The sequence below is a fragment of the Pseudopipra pipra genome, chromosome W, assembly GCF_036250125.1.
Source record: "Pseudopipra pipra isolate bDixPip1 chromosome W, bDixPip1.hap1, whole genome shotgun sequence".
Taxonomy (NCBI): domain Eukaryota; kingdom Metazoa; phylum Chordata; class Aves; order Passeriformes; family Pipridae; genus Pseudopipra; species Pseudopipra pipra.
In genome coordinates this window covers 6,498,973-6,514,789 of record NC_087580.1, presented here as the reverse complement: position 1 = coordinate 6,514,789, position 15,817 = coordinate 6,498,973, and the positions used below count along the sequence as shown (strand labels likewise).

The 15,817-nt window shown below is 56.3% G+C and overlaps 2 protein-coding genes across 2 annotated transcripts; one reads left to right on the top strand and one right to left on the bottom strand.

The window, feature by feature from the left end:
• Positions 1-3,033: 3,033 nt before the first annotated feature.
• Positions 3,034-9,622, bottom strand: LOC135404819 ((3R)-3-hydroxyacyl-CoA dehydrogenase-like). The gene is made up of 8 exons (XM_064639549.1): positions 9,419-9,622; positions 8,777-9,005; positions 6,957-7,164; positions 6,468-6,553; positions 5,667-5,751; positions 5,437-5,479; positions 5,292-5,366; positions 3,034-3,376 (listed from the first exon to the last, which is right to left on the bottom strand). The coding sequence occupies exons 1-8, from the start codon at positions 9,468-9,470 to the stop codon at positions 3,219-3,221; spliced, it is 936 nt and encodes a 311-aa protein (XP_064495619.1). The 5' UTR covers positions 9,471-9,622; the 3' UTR covers positions 3,034-3,218.
• Positions 9,623-10,001: 379 nt separating this feature from the next.
• On the top strand, positions 10,002-15,596 carry LOC135405908 (zinc finger protein 239-like). Its single transcript, XM_064640448.1, has 3 exons — positions 10,002-10,094; positions 13,279-13,354; positions 13,986-15,596. The coding sequence occupies exons 1-3, from the start codon at positions 10,017-10,019 to the stop codon at positions 14,747-14,749; spliced, it is 918 nt and encodes a 305-aa protein (XP_064496518.1). The 5' UTR covers positions 10,002-10,016; the 3' UTR covers positions 14,750-15,596.
• The last annotated feature ends 221 nt before the right edge of the window (positions 15,597-15,817 follow it).

Here is a 15,817-nt window from a genome sequence, read left to right as displayed (position 1 = left end):
ATGAGGAGATGATCATCCCTGGAGGACCCCCCTGATCCCCTGGGTGCCCTGGCAATTTCCCTGCAAGAATCAATAAACCCCTGCAGCAAAACAAATGCTCTGTGTCTGTCTGGGTGGGTGTGTTCCCACATCCACGGGTGCCTTCCCGTGTCCATGTGTGTTCCCACGTCCCCTGGGGCACCCGGTGGTTTGGGGGCACAGCGGGAAACAGGGTCTGACTGGGGCTGTCCAAGCACTGTCCCCAAGGAGCACAGCTTGGTGTCGGGGCAGGGGAGGGTCAGGGACAATCAGCCAAGGCCCCTCAGTCCTTCCCTGGGCTCTGGGAGGGATGGGAAAGGGGATCAAAGGAGCCAGCGGGTGTCAAATGCCGCCAGATCTCAAGGGCCAGGCTCGGGGCTGAAGGGATGGAGAGCAGCCCTGCATCCAAGGCCATGGGGATAGTGGGGGATGAAAAGCAGGATGGGAGCCAGCAATGGGAACTCACAGCCCACAGCTCCCCGTGTCCTGGGCTCATCCCACAGCGTGGGCAGCAGGGGAGGGGGGTTCTGCCCCTCTGCTCCGCTCAGCTGAGACCCCTCCTGCAGTGCTGCCTCCAGCTCTGGGCTCCTCTGGCTGTCTGCAATGCACCCCCCTGCAATGGCAATGGCTTGGGGGGATTCCCCTGCCAGCCCTGGCATCTCCTGCAGCTCCATGGGCTCCTCAGCACAGCAAAGACACGCACCTCTTGGGGCACTTCCAGAGGAGGCCACCAAGGGCATCCCAGGGCTGCAGCACCTCTCTCATGGAGACAGGCTGAGAGAGTGGGGGCTCTTCAGCCTGCAGAAGAAAAGGCTGTGGGGAGACCTCCTTGGGGCCTTCCAGTACTTCAAGGCAGCTTTTTAGAGACATGTGGACAAAGGGTTCAGTAGGGCCTGTCACAATAGGACAGGGGGTGACGGAGTTAAACTAAAAGACGGGAGGTTCAAACTAGAGAGAGGGAAGAAACATTTGATGATGAGAATGAAACACAGGAAGACATTTGCAGGGAGGTGGTGGATGCCCCATCCCTGCAAACATTCAAGGCCAGGTTGGATGGGGCTCTGAGCAAGGTGATCTAGGAAAGATGTCTCTGCTCCCCCTCCAGGGGATCCCCCGCCCTGTGCTCTTGGCTACCCCAGTGATGGGCAGCTCTCAAAGGATGCAAGTGCCCAGAGAGCAGAGGGAACACACAGGACCTCTGTTAGCAGGGACATCTTCAGGTGAGAATAGTTTGGATCCAACTGCAGCTGCTCCCTGAGCCACCTGCACCCACGGGATTCCTCAACCCTGGGCACCACGAGGCTCCTGACAGTGTCCCAGGGTCCCTTTGGTTCCATGAGCCCCCACAGTGTCCCAGGGTCCCTTTGGTTCCATGAGCCCCCACAGTGTCCCAGGGTCCCTTTGGTTCCATGAGCCCCCACAGTGTCCCAGGGTCCCTTGGGTTCCATGAGGCCCTGTGGTGTCCCAGTGGCCCCTTGGTTCCATGAGGTTCCACAGTGTCCCAGGGTCTCTTGGGTTCCATGAGGCCCTGTGGTGTCCCAGTGGCCCCTTGGTTCCATGAGGTTCCACAGTGTCCCAGGGTTCTAAACAGGTCATGATGGGGGAGGGGCACAAGATCAGGCTTGTTCCGGGAAATCTGTGGAGGGACAAGGTACCTGTGAGGGCCCCTCTGAGGTGACACTGAGATGGAGCAGCCACATCCTCCTCTGTGACATCACATCCATCCTGTGACATCAAACCTCTCCTGTGATATCAAATTGTCCCTCTGACATCACGTCCTCCCCTGTGATATCACATATCCCATTGACATCATGGGGAGGATGTGATGTCACATAAAGGATGTGATGTCACAGAGGAGCTGTTATGTTGCATGTGATGTCATAGAGGAGATGTCGCGTAATAGGAAGGAAGTGATGTCATAGGAGAGATGTGAGGTCACAGAGGAGGATGTGCTGTCACAAGGAGATGTGATGTCACAGTGCAGGACATGACATCACAGGGACAATGTGATGTCACAGAAAGGATGTGATGTCACCTGGAAGCTGTGATGTCATAAGGGTGGATGTGATGTCACATGAAGGATGTGATGTCACAGAGAAGATGTGATGTCACGGGGGGACGTGATGTCACAGGGGAGCTGTGTTGTCAAAGAGCAGGATGTGATGTCACAGGGGAGGACGTGATGCCACAGTGGGGGGATGTGATGTCACAGGAAGGATGTGATGTCATATGATGGATGTGACGTTGTAGAGGAGATGTGATGTCATGGGGAGGATATGACATCACAGAGGAGGATGTGACATCACAGAGGAGGATGTGATGTCACAGGAATGATCTGATGTCATAGGAGATATATGATGTCACAGGAAGGATGTGATGTCATAGGGGAGCTGTGATGTCACAGTGGAGCTGTGATGTAATAGGAGAGATGTGATGTCATATGATGGATGTGACATCATAGAGGAGGATGTGATGTCACAGGAAGGATGGGATGTCACAGGAGAGATGTGATATCATGGGGAGGATGTGATGTCACAGGAGAGCTGTGATTTCACAGAGGAGGATGTGATGTCACAGGGGAGGACGTGACATCACAGGGACAATATGATATCACAGGAGAGTTTGATGTCACAGGATAGATGTGATGTCATAGGAGAGATGTGATGTCACAGAGGAGGGTGTGATGTCACCGGAAGGATGTAATCTCATAGGGGAGTTGTGGTGTCACAGAGGGGGATGTGATGTCACAGAGGGGGATGTGATGTCACAGAGGGGGATGTGATGTCACAGGAGAGATGTGATGTCACAGAGGAGGATGTGATGTCACAGGAGAGATGTGATGTCACAGAGGGGGATGTGATGTCACAGAGGAGGATGTGATGTCATGGGGAGGATGTGATGTCACAGAGGAGGATGTGATGTCACAGAGGAGGATGTGATGTCACAGAGGAGGATGTGATGTCACAGAGGGGATGTGATGTCACAGGGGAGGATGTGATGTCACAGAGGAGGATGTGATGTCACAGAGCGGGATGTGATGTCACAGAGGGGGATGTGATGTCACAGAGGGGGATGTGATGTCACAGAGGGGGATGTGATGTCTCTGGTACTTTAGTCTGGGCCTTCCTTCATGACCAGTCTGTAACCAAGGAAGTGCCCAGATTTCCCCGCTACTCCCCACCATTTTTACCTAAGCTGGGCTATAAGAAGAAAGGAGGAGAGGCCTTTGCCCTCTTTCCTTCCAGCTTTGGAGGTGCAGGTTCCCTGTGTGGAGTCTGTCGGGTTGGGGAGCGAGGCCTGGTAAGGCCCTGCCCACCTTGGCAGACGGAGGGTGCCGGGGTCGTTCCAGAGCCACTTTCTGTTGTCCCAAGGAGAGCAGTGGGATATCCTTTGCTAATTCTTTTAGTTGTTAGATCTTGGGATAGTGATCGTGTATATTTTTTGCTTTTGTTCCTTTTTTTCCTTCCCCTTCCCTTTCCCCTTTCCTTTTGAAATTGTACATATATTTCAATTGTATATAAGTGTAATATAAGTGTAAATATATTTATATTTATATATATATTGCTTCAGCTGTCTCTCTCTCTCGTTTCAGTTCTCTTGGTTTTTTCTCTCTTCTCCCTTGGTTTTGGGGGGGGGAGCTCTTGTGGTGAGGTTTGGAGTCTTGGCAGGGAGCCAGCTTCAAACCACCTCAATGGGATTTGTTATTATTTGGCATTTGGGGTTTATTTGGCATTTGGGATTACATGGGTTTGGGAAGTACTGGGGATTTGGGGGTTATTTGGGATTTGGGAACATCTGGGATTTGCTATTATTTGGGACATGGGAATATATGGGATTGGGAATTCTTGGGGATTGGGGGTTTATTTGGGATTTAGGAATTATTGGGATTTAGGGGTTTCTTTGGGATTTGGGAATATATGGGATTGGGAATTATTCGGGATTTAGGGGTTATCTGGGAACATCTGGGATTTGCTTTTATATGGGATTTGGAACTACATGGGATTGGGGATCATTGGTGATTTAGGGTTTACTTGGGATTTGGGGTTTATTTGGGATTTGGAACCACATGGGATTTGGGATTTGAGTTTGGGGACCATTTGGGATTTGGGATCATTTGGGACTATTTGGAATAATTTGGGACCGTTTGGGACATTTGGGATAATTTGGGATTGATGGGAACCCATGGATATTATGGATTAATTAGAGATTGATGGGAACCCACAGATATTATGGATTAATTAGGGGTTAATGATTTACCCACAGCTATTATGGGCTAATTAATTATTAACATGAACCCCGGGCATCATGTGCTAATTAGGGGTAATTCTGGGGGATTTTGCCTCTAAAAACTCCAAAATTTGGCATCCAGAAGGTTTATTTTTGTCGTTTTAGAGGAGGTTTAAGGCAGAAAAGATGGAGGATTTGGCTCCGCCCTCTCTTAACTCCACCCCTCCCGAATTTTGGGGACACCTCCCAAAACTTCTGGGGGGGTCTGCCTCAAAAAACTCCAAAATTTGAGGCCCAAAATGTTTATTTTTGTCGTTTTAGAGGAGGTTTTAAGGGGGGCAGGGTCAAGAGGGGGCAGGGCTACATCTGACCTCCCCCCCCGAATTTAAGAGACCCCTCCCAAACCCCCACCCCAAAAATTTGGGGTCTCCACCCCAAAATAAAAACAAATTTGGGGTCCAAAATGTTTATTTTTGTTGTTTTAGAAATTTAAGGGAGGGGAGGGGTGGGCGTGGTCTCGGTGGGCGTGGCCAATAAACATCTCCATGGCAACGGCTCCTGGTGGTTTTTTGGAGGGGTTTCCACCCCCCTCCCTCGACCGCCCCAGTTTTGGGGTTCCCCCCCATATTTTGGGGGAGCCCCTCCCCTACTTTAGGCCCCTCCTCCCCAGTTTTGGGACCCTCCCCGATTTTTGGGACCCCCTTTTGTCCCCCACCCAAATTTTGGGGTCCCCTCCCCCCAAACTCGGGGCCTCCCCCCCATCCCAACCCCCCAAATTTTGAGGTCTGCCCCTCCCCCCCATTGGGGGGACACTTGGAGGGAGGGGCTGGATCCGTCACATGAAGAGACCCCCTGGAATGAGAGAGGGAAAGGGGGGACATTGGGGGGACACTGGGGGGACATTGGGGGGACATTGAGGGGACACACTGGGGGGACGTTGGGGACATTGGGGACACACTGGGGGGACGTTGGGGACACACTGGGGGGTCATTGGGGACACACTGGGGACACACTGGGGACACACTGGGGACATGGGGGGTCCCCACCTGTCACCTCCAGGGTGGCCCCGGTGACGTAGCCGCTGTCCCCCGACGCCAGGAAAGCCACCACGTCTGCCACGTCTGGGGGACACCGGGGGGTGGTGGCACCTCCAAGTGTCCCCAAAGTGTCCCCAAAGTGTCCCCAACTCACCCTCAGGGTCCCCCAGTCGTCCCAGTGGCACCATCCCTGCGAACTGGAAGGGGGGGGAGACACACACACACACACGAGGGTCACCTCTGGTGTCACCTCCCCAATGTCCCCAATGTCCCCCCATGTCCCCAATGACCCCCAATGTCCCCAATATCCCCCCAATGTCCCCAATGACCCCCAATGTCCCCCCAGTGTCCCCTCAATGTCAGGTGCCACCCCCCCGCTGTCACCTTGTCCAGCACTTTTGGGGGCACTTTGTCCGTCATGGGGGTGACGATAAATCCCGGCAGGACGGAATTGCAGCGGATCCCAAACCTTGGGAAGGGGATATGGGGGGGTCAGAGGGGTCCCCCTGACCCGTGTCACCTCCCCACAGGGTGTCACCAACCCCCCCCCGGGTCACCAAACCCCCCAATCCAGTTTTTCCCCTGATTTCCCCCAATTTTTCCCCATTTCCCTCCAAATTCCCCCAATTTCCCCCCTTTTTCTCCATTTCCCAATTTTCCCCCCAGTTTTCCCCATTTCTTCCCCTTTTCCCCCCAATTTCCCTCCAAATTCCCCCAATTCCCCCCCCAATTTTTCCCCATTTCCCAATTTTCTCCCCAGTTTTCCCCAGTTCTTCCCCCTTTTCCCCCCAGTTCCCCAATTTTTCCATATTTCCCAACAAATTCCCCTTTTCTGTCCAATTTTTCCCCATTTCCCCCTTAAATTTTCCCAATTTCCCCCCATTTCTTCCTCCTTTCCCCCAGTTTCCCCCCAATTCCCCATTTCCCCCCCAATTTCCCCCCAAATTTTCCCCCCAAAGCCCTCAATTTTCCCCCCAAATCCTCTCAATTTCCCCCCAAAATCCCCCAAATTTTCCCCCCAATCCCCCAACTTTCCCCATTTCCCCCCAAATTTCCCCACTTTCCCCCCAATTTTTCCCCCGAATTCCCCCCAAAATCCCCCAATTTTCTCCCTTTCCCCTCCATTTTCCCTTGTCCCCGCCCAAATGTCCCCAGATGTCCCCCAATGTCCCCCAGTGTCCCCACCTGGCCACCTCCTTGGCCACGCTCCGGGTCAGCCCCTCCACCCCCCCCTTGGAGGCCGCGTAGTTGGTTTGGCCCAAATTCCCCACCTGGGGGGGAGGGGACAATGACAAAGGGGAGGGGACACCCCTGGGACCCCCCTCGGTGTCCACCCCCCCCCCAGTGTCCCCAAAGCCCCCCAAAATTCGTGTTTCTGGGGGTTTTATCCCCAATTTTGGGGGGTTTATCCCCAGTTTTGGGCAGGGGGGAGGGGACAGTGACAAGTGACAATGACAAAGGGGGGGAGGGGACATCCCTAGAACCCCCCTGGTGTCCCCAAATTCCCCCAAAATTGGCGTTTTCAGGGGCTTTATCCCCATTTTTAGGGCTTTTACCCCCATTTCGGGGACACTGACGGTGACAAGTGACAATGACAGTGACAAGTGACAGGGACAGTGACAAGTGACAATGACAGTGACAAGTGACAATGACAGTGACAAGTGGGGGTCCCACCTTGGCCACCACGCTGCCCACGAGGACCAGGGAGGCCCCCCCGGGGTCCCCCGATGTCACCAGGGCCTTTGTCACCTCCTGTGTCACCAGGAATGTCCCCTGGGGGGGCAGCGGGGGGACATCGGGGGTGGCACAACCCCCCCAATGTCCCCCAATGTCCCCAATGTCCCCAATGTCCCCCCATGTCCCCCCAATGTCCCCCAATGTCCTCCAATGTCCCCCAATGTCCCCCAGTGTCCCCAATGTCCCCAATGTCCCCCCAATGTCCCCAATGTCCCCCCAATGTCCCCCAGTGTCCCCAATGTCCCCAATGTCCCCCAATGTTGCCCAATGTCCCCAATGTCCCCCCAATGTCCCCAATGTCCCCAATGTCCCCCAATGTCCCCCAATGTCCCCCCAATGTCCCCAATGTCCCCCCAATGTCCCCAATGTCCCCCCAATGTCCCCAATGTCCCCAATGTCCCCCAATGTCCCCAATGTCCCCCCAATGTCCCCCAATGTCCCCCAATGTCCCCAATGTCCCCCAATGTCCCCCAATGTCCCCCAATGTCCCCCCAATGTCCCCAATGTCCCCCCAATGTCCCCAATGTCCCCCAATGTCCCCCAATGTCCCCAATGTCCCCCCAATGTCCCCCAATGTCCCCCAATGTCCCCAATGTCCCCAATGTCCCCCCAATGTCCCCAATGTCCCCCCAATGTCCCCAGTGTCCCCTCTCAACCATCCAGGTTCACCCCCAGCACTTCCCGGAATTCCCGCTCTCTCCAATCTCCAGGAACATCCGGTTCGCGGGTGATCCCGGCACAGGACACCAGGACACGGGGGGGACCCCCAAAGTGCTCCTGGGGGGACATTTGGGGACATCGAGGGGTCATTTGGGGTGAATTGGGGAGGATTTGGGTCCATTTTGGGTGGATTTGGGTGGATTTGGGAATCCTGGGGTGGATTCAGGTTGGTTTTGGGCAGATTTGAGGGAGGTTTTCTTGGGATTTGGGTCCGTTTGGCTGCAATTTTCCAGGAACTTGGTGGGGATTTGATGGAAATTTGGGGAATTTGGGGGGAACTTGTGGGGATTTGGGAGTTTTGGGGGTGATTTTGGGGTGGATTTGGGTCTGGGTTGGGTGGATTTGGGAATTCTGGGGTGGATTTGGGTTAATTTAGGGCAGATTTGGGGTTTTTTTCCTGCAATTTGGGGGCATTTGGCTGCAATTTCCCAGGAATTTGGTAGGAATCGGATGGAATTTTGAGGAAATTTGTGAGTTTTGGGGAAATCACGGGGATTTGGGAGCTTTGGGGGTGATTTTGGGGTGGATTTGGGTCTAGTTTTGGGGATTTGGGAATTCTGGGGGGAATGCGAGGGAATTTGGGTCGATTTTGGAGGGAATTGTGGAGGTTTTCCTGCAATTTGGAGACGGCTGGCTGCGATTTTCCAGGAATTTGGTGGGAATCAGATGGAATTTTGGGGGAGTTTGTGGGAATTTGCAAGTTTTGGGGGAATTTGTGAGTTCTTGAGGTGATTTGGGGTGGATTTGGGTCTGGGTTGGGTGGATTTGTGGGGATTTGGGAATTCTGGGGGTGATTTAGGGAGGATTTGGGTCGATTTTGGGTGGATTTGGGGGGGCTTTTCCTGCAATTTGGGGCCGTTTGGCTGCGATTTCCCAGGAATTTTGTGGGAATAGGAAGGAATTTGTGGGAATTTGTGAATTCTGGGAGTTATTTGGGGTGGATTTGGGAATTTTGAGGGCGACATTGCGGATATCGGGGGTCACTCAGGGACACTGCGGGACACTGGGGAGGGTGTGACACTATCGCGACATGTCACCGGTGGGGGGGAGGTGGCGGCGACATTACCTGCACCCCTCTCACCATCCCGGCGACGCTTTTGGGATCGGCCACATCCACCTGGAAAGCTCCGTGGTCGGGGGGGCAGTTCCGGGGGAGCCCTTTCGCTGTCGCCGCCGCCCCCGACATGTCGCGATCGGCCACGGCCACGCGCGCGCCCTCGCGGGCCAGGCGGCCGCTCACGGCGCGGCCGATGCCGCTGGCGCCCCCTGGCGGTTCGGAGGGCCAATGAATAACCGGGGTCATTGAGGGGTATGGGAACCGCCCCTGGCGCCCCCTGGCGACCCGGAGGACCAATGACTGCCCGAGGGCACCAGTGGGGACCACTTTAACCAGTGACCCCTCCCAGTGTCACCAGTGGGGCCTGTGACCCCTCCCAGTGTCCTCCCAGTGGCACCAGTGGGATCTAGTGTCACCAGTGACCTCCCCCAGTGTCACCAGAGGGGTCTGCGACCATCCCAGTATCACCAGTGACCCTCCTAGTATCACCAGGGTCACCTTTAACTCCTCCCAGCGTCCCTCCCGGGGGTCTCCCCGCCCTAAGTTCCCCTCCACTCCTCCCCTGGTGGTCTCCCCTTCCCTCTCACCCCCAAAACTCCCCCAAATCCCCCCCAAAACCCACCCGTGACCAGCGCCACGACCCCCGCCAGTCGCCCCGCCGACCTCCCCAACATGGCGGCGCCGGAAGTGAAAACCGAGACAGGGGCGCGCACGCCGCGCCGCTCTGCCCGCACCAACTCTATCGTCAGTCCTCCAGCCGGAGTTTTTCGGCTTTGCCCGGGTTTTTTTCCCCCTTTTCCCTGATTTTTCCCCTCCCATAAACAACTGAATCCCATAAACACCTGAATCTCCTCGTGGCTGCCGGGGGTCCCCCAGCTCTGCTGTCGCCCCTCTCTGCTCTCCCCACTCCGGGGGCCCTAAAAAAGGGGCTCGTCGCGTCCCCCCCCGCCGGCACCGGGCTGACAATGGGGGCGGCGGGGCCTGACCCCGCAACACCGACCCCCACCGCGGGGGGGTCCCCGCATCCCCCCGCCCACCTCCCGCCTCTGCCGGGAACCCACCCCGGGATCCCCCCAACAAAACCAAAACACCTCCCGGGGACCCCCCGAGGTCCCCCCGAGGGCCATTTGCGGCTCAGCCCCAAACATCCCCCCCAAACCCCCCCGCACACCCCCAACTCATCGCACCGAGCTCCCCCTCCCCGCCCACTCAGGGGGGCGATGCTCCTCCTCTTCCTCCTCCTTTGCCTCTGCCCGCTCCTCCTCCCCCCGCTCCATCCCCCGAGCCGGGAGCTCGAGGTGAGTTGGGGGCCCCGATGGCAAAGGGGCAGAGGGGAAGGAGAAGAGGGGCTGGGAGCCCCAAAGTGAGCGAGAGAGGGGGTGGGTCACTGCCAAAGCAGCGGGGGGCGACGGGCAAAGGGTGGGAGAGGGGAAGAAGGGGAGGTGGGAGAGCGGCAAAGGGGTTCCCGTGGGGGTCCCTTGGTGTCCCCACAGCTCGATCCCTGGAGAGGAGGGACCCCCGGGCCCCAGCGGCTGATGGGGGCCGGGATGTTTGTTGGGAATTCCCGGCAGGCCGAACAAAGGCCCCGGCCACGCGTCGGGAACTCTTTGATTGTCCCCAACAGTGACGGGAGTTCCCCAATTCCCGCCCCCCAAAGTGGGGAGATGGGAGAGGGGGAAGCCTGGGAGTGTTTTTGGGGTGAGTGTTGGGGCTGTCGGGGGGCAGAGTGCTGGGGAAGGGGGTTTTGGGGGATGCCAGGGCCGAGGAAAGGGGAGTGCGGGGCTCTGGAGAGGTGGGGTGGGGGGTCCAGGGAGATCCCCTGGCCAGGGGTCGGCGGTGTGGGGGAAAGGGAGGTCCTGGGGGTTGGGAGAATGGGCAGAAACCGGGGTTCAGGGGGTCCCCCCGTGTTCCAAAGAAAAGGGTCCTGTGGGTTGTGGAAAAGGCAGGCCTGGGGGTGCAGGGGGTAGCAGCGTGAAGGAAAAGCAGGGCCTGGGGGCTGGGAGAGGCGGGCTGGGCGGGAAAGGAGGTTGCAGGGGGGTCTTAGTGCAGAATAAGGGGGTGCCAGGGGGTTCCTGTGGCCAGGAATGGGGGTTTGGGGGTGTCCCAGAGGGAAGGCAAAAGGGGGGCTGTAGGGACTGGGAGAGGAGGCCCAGGGGGTCTCTCGGGTCCTTGTGTCCAGGAAAGGAGGGTGCAGGGGCCTCCAGTGTGAGGGAAAGGGGGTTCAGTGGGTGGGGAGAGCCGGGATGTGCAGGAAGGGCAGTTCAGGGGGTGCCGGGTGTTGAGGAAAGGAGGGGTTGGGGAGTGGGAAAGGCAGGAGTGGGGGTGGAGGGGGTGGCAGGGTGAAGGAGAAGGGAGGGTGTGGGGACTTGGAGAGGTGGGATGGCTGGGAAAGGGGGTGCAGGGGGGTCCTGGAGCTGAGGAAGGAGGTGAGAGTGCCAGTGGTGGAGAGGAGGTGCAGGGGGGTCCTGATGGGCAGGAATGGGGTTCCAGGGAGTGCCAGGGTAAAGGAAAAGGGAGTCTGGGAGAGGCAGGATGGCTGGGAAAGGGGGTGCAGGGGGTTCTGGAGCCTGGGAAGTGGGTGCAGGTGGCGGTGGTCTGGATAAGGGGGTGCAGGTGGATCTGGTCTTTAGGAATGGGGCGTTCAGGGGGTCCCTGGGACACTCCAGGAGCACCCTGCAGGATAAGGCAGGAGTGGGGAAGTGGGGAGACAGGGAGATTTGGGGGTCAGGATGGTCCCAGGGTGAAGGAAAGGGAGAAACGGGGAGAGCTGCGAGAACTGGGAAGGGGCTCCAGGGGGTCCCAGGGTCAAGGAAAAGGGGGTCTGGGGGTGAGGTGGGATGGCCAGGAATGGGGGGCCAGGGGTCCCCAGGGTGAAGGAAAGAGGGGGATGGAGGGACTGGGATGAAACAAAGCAAGGCCTGAAGAGTTAACTTAGAATGCATGCTCTGAGCCAAGAAACAAAGAACTAAGTTTCAAGGACTAGTGGAAGATAACACATACATAAATCTGACACACTGACACAAAAGAACATAAAGTAAGAGCACCAGAAATGCTATCACACACATAAATAGACATAGGGAAGGAACACAGGGAGATAAGGGGAAAAAGAAGGGCCAGAGTCCAGAAACTCCTGCCAAATACATGTTGGAGTCAGCCAAATTAAGGAAAGTTCAAAAGTTTACCCAAGAAAGAGGAGTAAAGCGACGACCCCTGAGGCTGAAGTAACAGGATGTACCCCCGAAATTCTCCCCAAAATGATGACCGCGCTCCTGCCTCTGCCCTAACTCTGCCTGCTATGAATATTATAACTAGATGTTGCAATAATATGAATATGCATAAAATGATGATGTAATCTCTCGCAAAAATTGTATAAATAGTCTGGCTTTTCACTGAGTGCTTTGGAACTCTTTGTCCAAGGCGAGCTGGGAGTTCCCCAGTGTTGCATAAAATAATTACCTCGCTGCTTAAAGACTAAACCTTGTCTCTGAGCAGTTCCTTTGTGCCTTTTGGGGCACAAATTCGGCATCAGGGAGAGGTGGGATGGTGAGGAAAGTGGGAGCAGGAGGGTCCTGGAGTCAAAGAAAGAGGGGTGTGGGGTCTGGAAAACTGGGACTGGGCAGGCAGGGGGGCCCCAGGCCCAGAGGAGCAGGAAGAGGAGGAGGAAGAGGCGGTGGGGGCTGCTGAGAGCCCCGGAGTGGGGAGAGCGGAGAGGGGCGATCCCGGCACCGCAGGACCCCTGTCAGCCTGGAGAGAGGGGGGGAACCTGCAGAGAGGGGAGGGTTGGGAGTGCAGGAACCCTGAAATGGGGGCCTGGAGAGGGGGTACCCTTGGGAGCCCTGGGACACTGAAGTGGGGAGCCTGGAGAAAGGGGAGTGCTGAGACCCCCGTCAGCCCAGCCAGGGGTACCCCAGAGAGAGGGGAGCCCAGAGAAGGGGGACCCCTGGGATTTCTGGGACCCACAGCAGCCTGGAGAGGGGGAGACCCCATAGAGGTGGGACCCCTGAGAGCCCCAGCACCCCAAAGTAAGGAGTCAGGGGAGAAGGTACCCCTGGGGCCTCCAAAACCCCCCTCATCCCTAAGCAGGGGGACCCTGGAGAGGGGGAACTGCAGGACCTCCAGCAACCCAGAGAAGGGGGTCCCCCAGAATACCAAAGTGGGAAGACCCCCAGTATTCCTGGGACCCCCCCGCAGCCCAGAGAGGGCGGGACCTTGGAGAGGGGGGACCCCCAATACATGTGGGACCCCCAGCAGCCCAAACGGGAGGCCTCCAGAACCCCAAAGTGGAGAGACCTGAGAGGGGGAACTCCTGGAAGGGTTTTTTTGGTCTGAACCTTGGAGTTCTGGTTTGTTTTTTTTTGGCTGAGACTTGGTGTTTAGGAGTTTTTTATGGACACGAGGTGCTTAGGGACTTCTAGAGATTGACTTGGGCGGGAGGAACCCCCAACCCAATGTGCTCACCTCTTGTTTTTCCCCCCACAGCAGGATTTCTCCTTCCCAAAGCTTGGCCAGATGAAGGAGGCTGCGAGGAAGAGGAAGATGCCACGGGCCCTCCAAGCAGGTGAGGAGGAAGTCAGTGCCCCTTTGCCCTGTCTTGTCCTGTATCTCCCAGCCCAGCATCGCCCCCGGCTGCAGGACAACCCCGCTGCCGCCGCCGTCCTGCCGGGGCCGGATTTGGGGGGATGTCCTTGGCCTTCCCTCTGGGCCGGAGGCAAATCCCCTCCCTGTCCTTCTTCCTTCCACTCCTTGTTCCTTTTCCTTCCTTCTTCCTGCTCCTTGTTCCTTCCTCTCCTTCCTCATGTTTTTTCCTTTTTCTCCTTCTTCCTTCTCCTTCCTTTCTCTCCTTTCTCCTTTTTCTTTGTTCCGTCTTCTCCTTCCTTTCCATTATTCCTTGTCTCCTTGCTCCTTCCTTCTCTCAGGACCAGCGTGGCCGGCAGGACCAGGGCAGTGGTTCTTTCCCTGTACTTGGCACTGGTGAGGCCACACCTCGAGTGCTGTGTCCAGTTCTGGGCCTTCTTCTTCTTTCCTTCTTCTTGCTTCCTCTCCTTGTTGCTTTTTCTTCTTGTTCTTTCCCTTCTTATTCCTTCCTGTCCTTTTTCCTTCTCTTCCCTCCTTCCTCTCCATCTTCCTTCTCCTCCCCTTCCCTCTGGGCTGGAGGCAAATCCCCTCCCTGTTCTTCCTTCCTGCCCCAGGCCCCGAGCTGAGGACGGAGAGCACGGAGGACAAATCCCCCCGGCAGACCCTGGTGGGAGAGGCCGTTTTGAAGGGCTCCACAGCGCAGGAAGGCAGCGGGGAGGAAAAGGGCAGGAGATCCCTCAGGAGGAGGGGCTCCAAAGCCAGCCCAGGGTGCTCTGAGGAGGAAAGACCCAGCCTGTGCTGGGAAGGCGGCTGGAGCTTGAGCCACAGCTCTGAGCTGGTGGTCCCTGAGCAGCCTCCCAGCAGGGAGAAGCCCTTCATGTGCTTGGAATGTGGGAAGAGCTTCAACAGCAGCTCCAAGCTTGTTGCCCACCAGCGTGTCCACACTGGGGAACGGCCCTATGAGTGTGAGGAATGTGGGAAGACCTTCCTCTATAGCTCCCACCTCCTCACCCACCGCCGGGTGCACACGGGGGAACGGCCCTACAGGTGCTTGGAATGCGGGAAGGGCTTCAGCGTCAGCTCCCGCCTGATCCGTCACCAGCAGATCCACACTGGGGAACGGGGGCCCCAGCCCTACAAATGTGGGGAATGCAAGAAAAGCTTCACATACAATTCTCTACTTGTCACCCACCAGCGCGTTCACACGGATGAGAGGCCCTTCCGCTGCACTGACTGCGGGAAGGGCTTCAAACACAACTTCACCCTCATCATCCACCAGCGCATCCATACAGGGGAGAGGCCCTACAAGTGTGAGGAGTGTGGGAAGAGCTTCAGGCAGAGCTCTGCCTTGACCACACACCAACGGACCCACCAGTAAGGGAAGCCCTGTGAGTGCCCCGACTGCGGGAAGAGCTTCATCTGCTGCTCCAACTCCATCACCTGTTGGAGGACCCACGTTGGGAACAGGCTTGGTGACCCACAGTCCCAGTGACCCACCTTGGGAACAGGCTTGGTGACCCACAGTCCCAGTGACCCACCTTGGGAAGACCCCTGGCTGGTGGACTGTGGCAGGATAGTCCCAGCCTGGCCAGACCCAAGGTCCAATCAAGCTCATAATCAAGCTGTCATGCAAGATCAACTGCTGGAGCCAGGCTGTTGTCTCGGTGTTAACTCTGCTCAAACCATCCTGGTTGGTCCAGCGTTGAACACACACCCTGCTGGTTGAAGTCTGGGTTGACAGATAAGCTGAGAGCTGGCCTGGAAAGGCGGGCCTGGCACTCAGTCACTTTATCCTATAAAAAGTCCAGTCCCCTCTCATGCAGTCGGGTTCTTTCTGACAAAACCCTCCCTGGGGGGTGTGTGGAGATTCCTCCCTTGGCTGGGGATGCCCTCCAAGGTCACTCCTTGAGGCTGAGAGGAAGATCTCCCCACAGGCATTGGTCTGGGTGAGTTACATCAGATCTCTACTTAATAATTATTTCTGTTTTCCAGCTTTAATAGAACTGCTTCAATAAATGCTTTGTTCCAGTGCCCTGTCCTACTTTATGCTGTATTAGACTCTACTAGTAGACTTTTAGTGTTTGTATTGTTTTAGTGTTTCTGTTGTGCAGTAAATAGTTCTGATTAAGGGTTTTTTTCTGATCATTTGTATAAAGTACATCATTCATTTTATATAAATATTCTTGTTTTGCCATCATTAAAACCTGTGGGACAAAGTGGTTTAAGAGCTCTTTAATTCCTTTAAATTTAAACCGTGAACACAGTCCAGGGCTAAGAGAGGATTCAGCTGCACCCAAACCCTTCCCTGGGAAGGAGTTCAGAAAGCCAGGGAGTCCTTCCTGCACCTCCAGACTCTCCAGCAAGGCTTTGCTTTTTAAGACTTAGTCTGAGCCTTCCACTCTCCTGTGACGGGGTCTCCACATCCCCCTGGTTCCCCTTGTGTCGT

Bases quoted from the DNA above. Each gene is read 5' to 3' on its own strand.
- LOC135404819 (XM_064639549.1), bottom strand. From the start codon at position 9,470: ATGTTGGGGAGGTCGGCGGGGCGACTGGCGGGGGTCGTGGCGCTGGTC. The intron at 7,165-8,776 runs GTGACATGTCGC...GGGACATTGGAG, and splicing joins CCGCCACCTCCCCCCCACCG to GACATTGGGGGACATTGGGG. The intron at 5,752-6,467 runs GTGGGGACACTG...CCCCTTCCCAAG, and splicing joins GTGGCCAAGGAGGTGGCCAG to GTTTGGGATCCGCTGCAATT.
- LOC135405908 (XM_064640448.1), top strand. From the start codon at position 10,017: ATGCTCCTCCTCTTCCTCCTCCTTTGCCTCTGCCCGCTCCTCCTCCCC. The intron at 10,095-13,278 runs GTGAGTTGGGGG...CCCCCACAGCAG, and splicing joins CCCCGAGCCGGGAGCTCGAG to GATTTCTCCTTCCCAAAGCT. The intron at 13,355-13,985 runs GTGAGGAGGAAG...TTCCTGCCCCAG, and splicing joins GCCACGGGCCCTCCAAGCAG to GCCCCGAGCTGAGGACGGAG.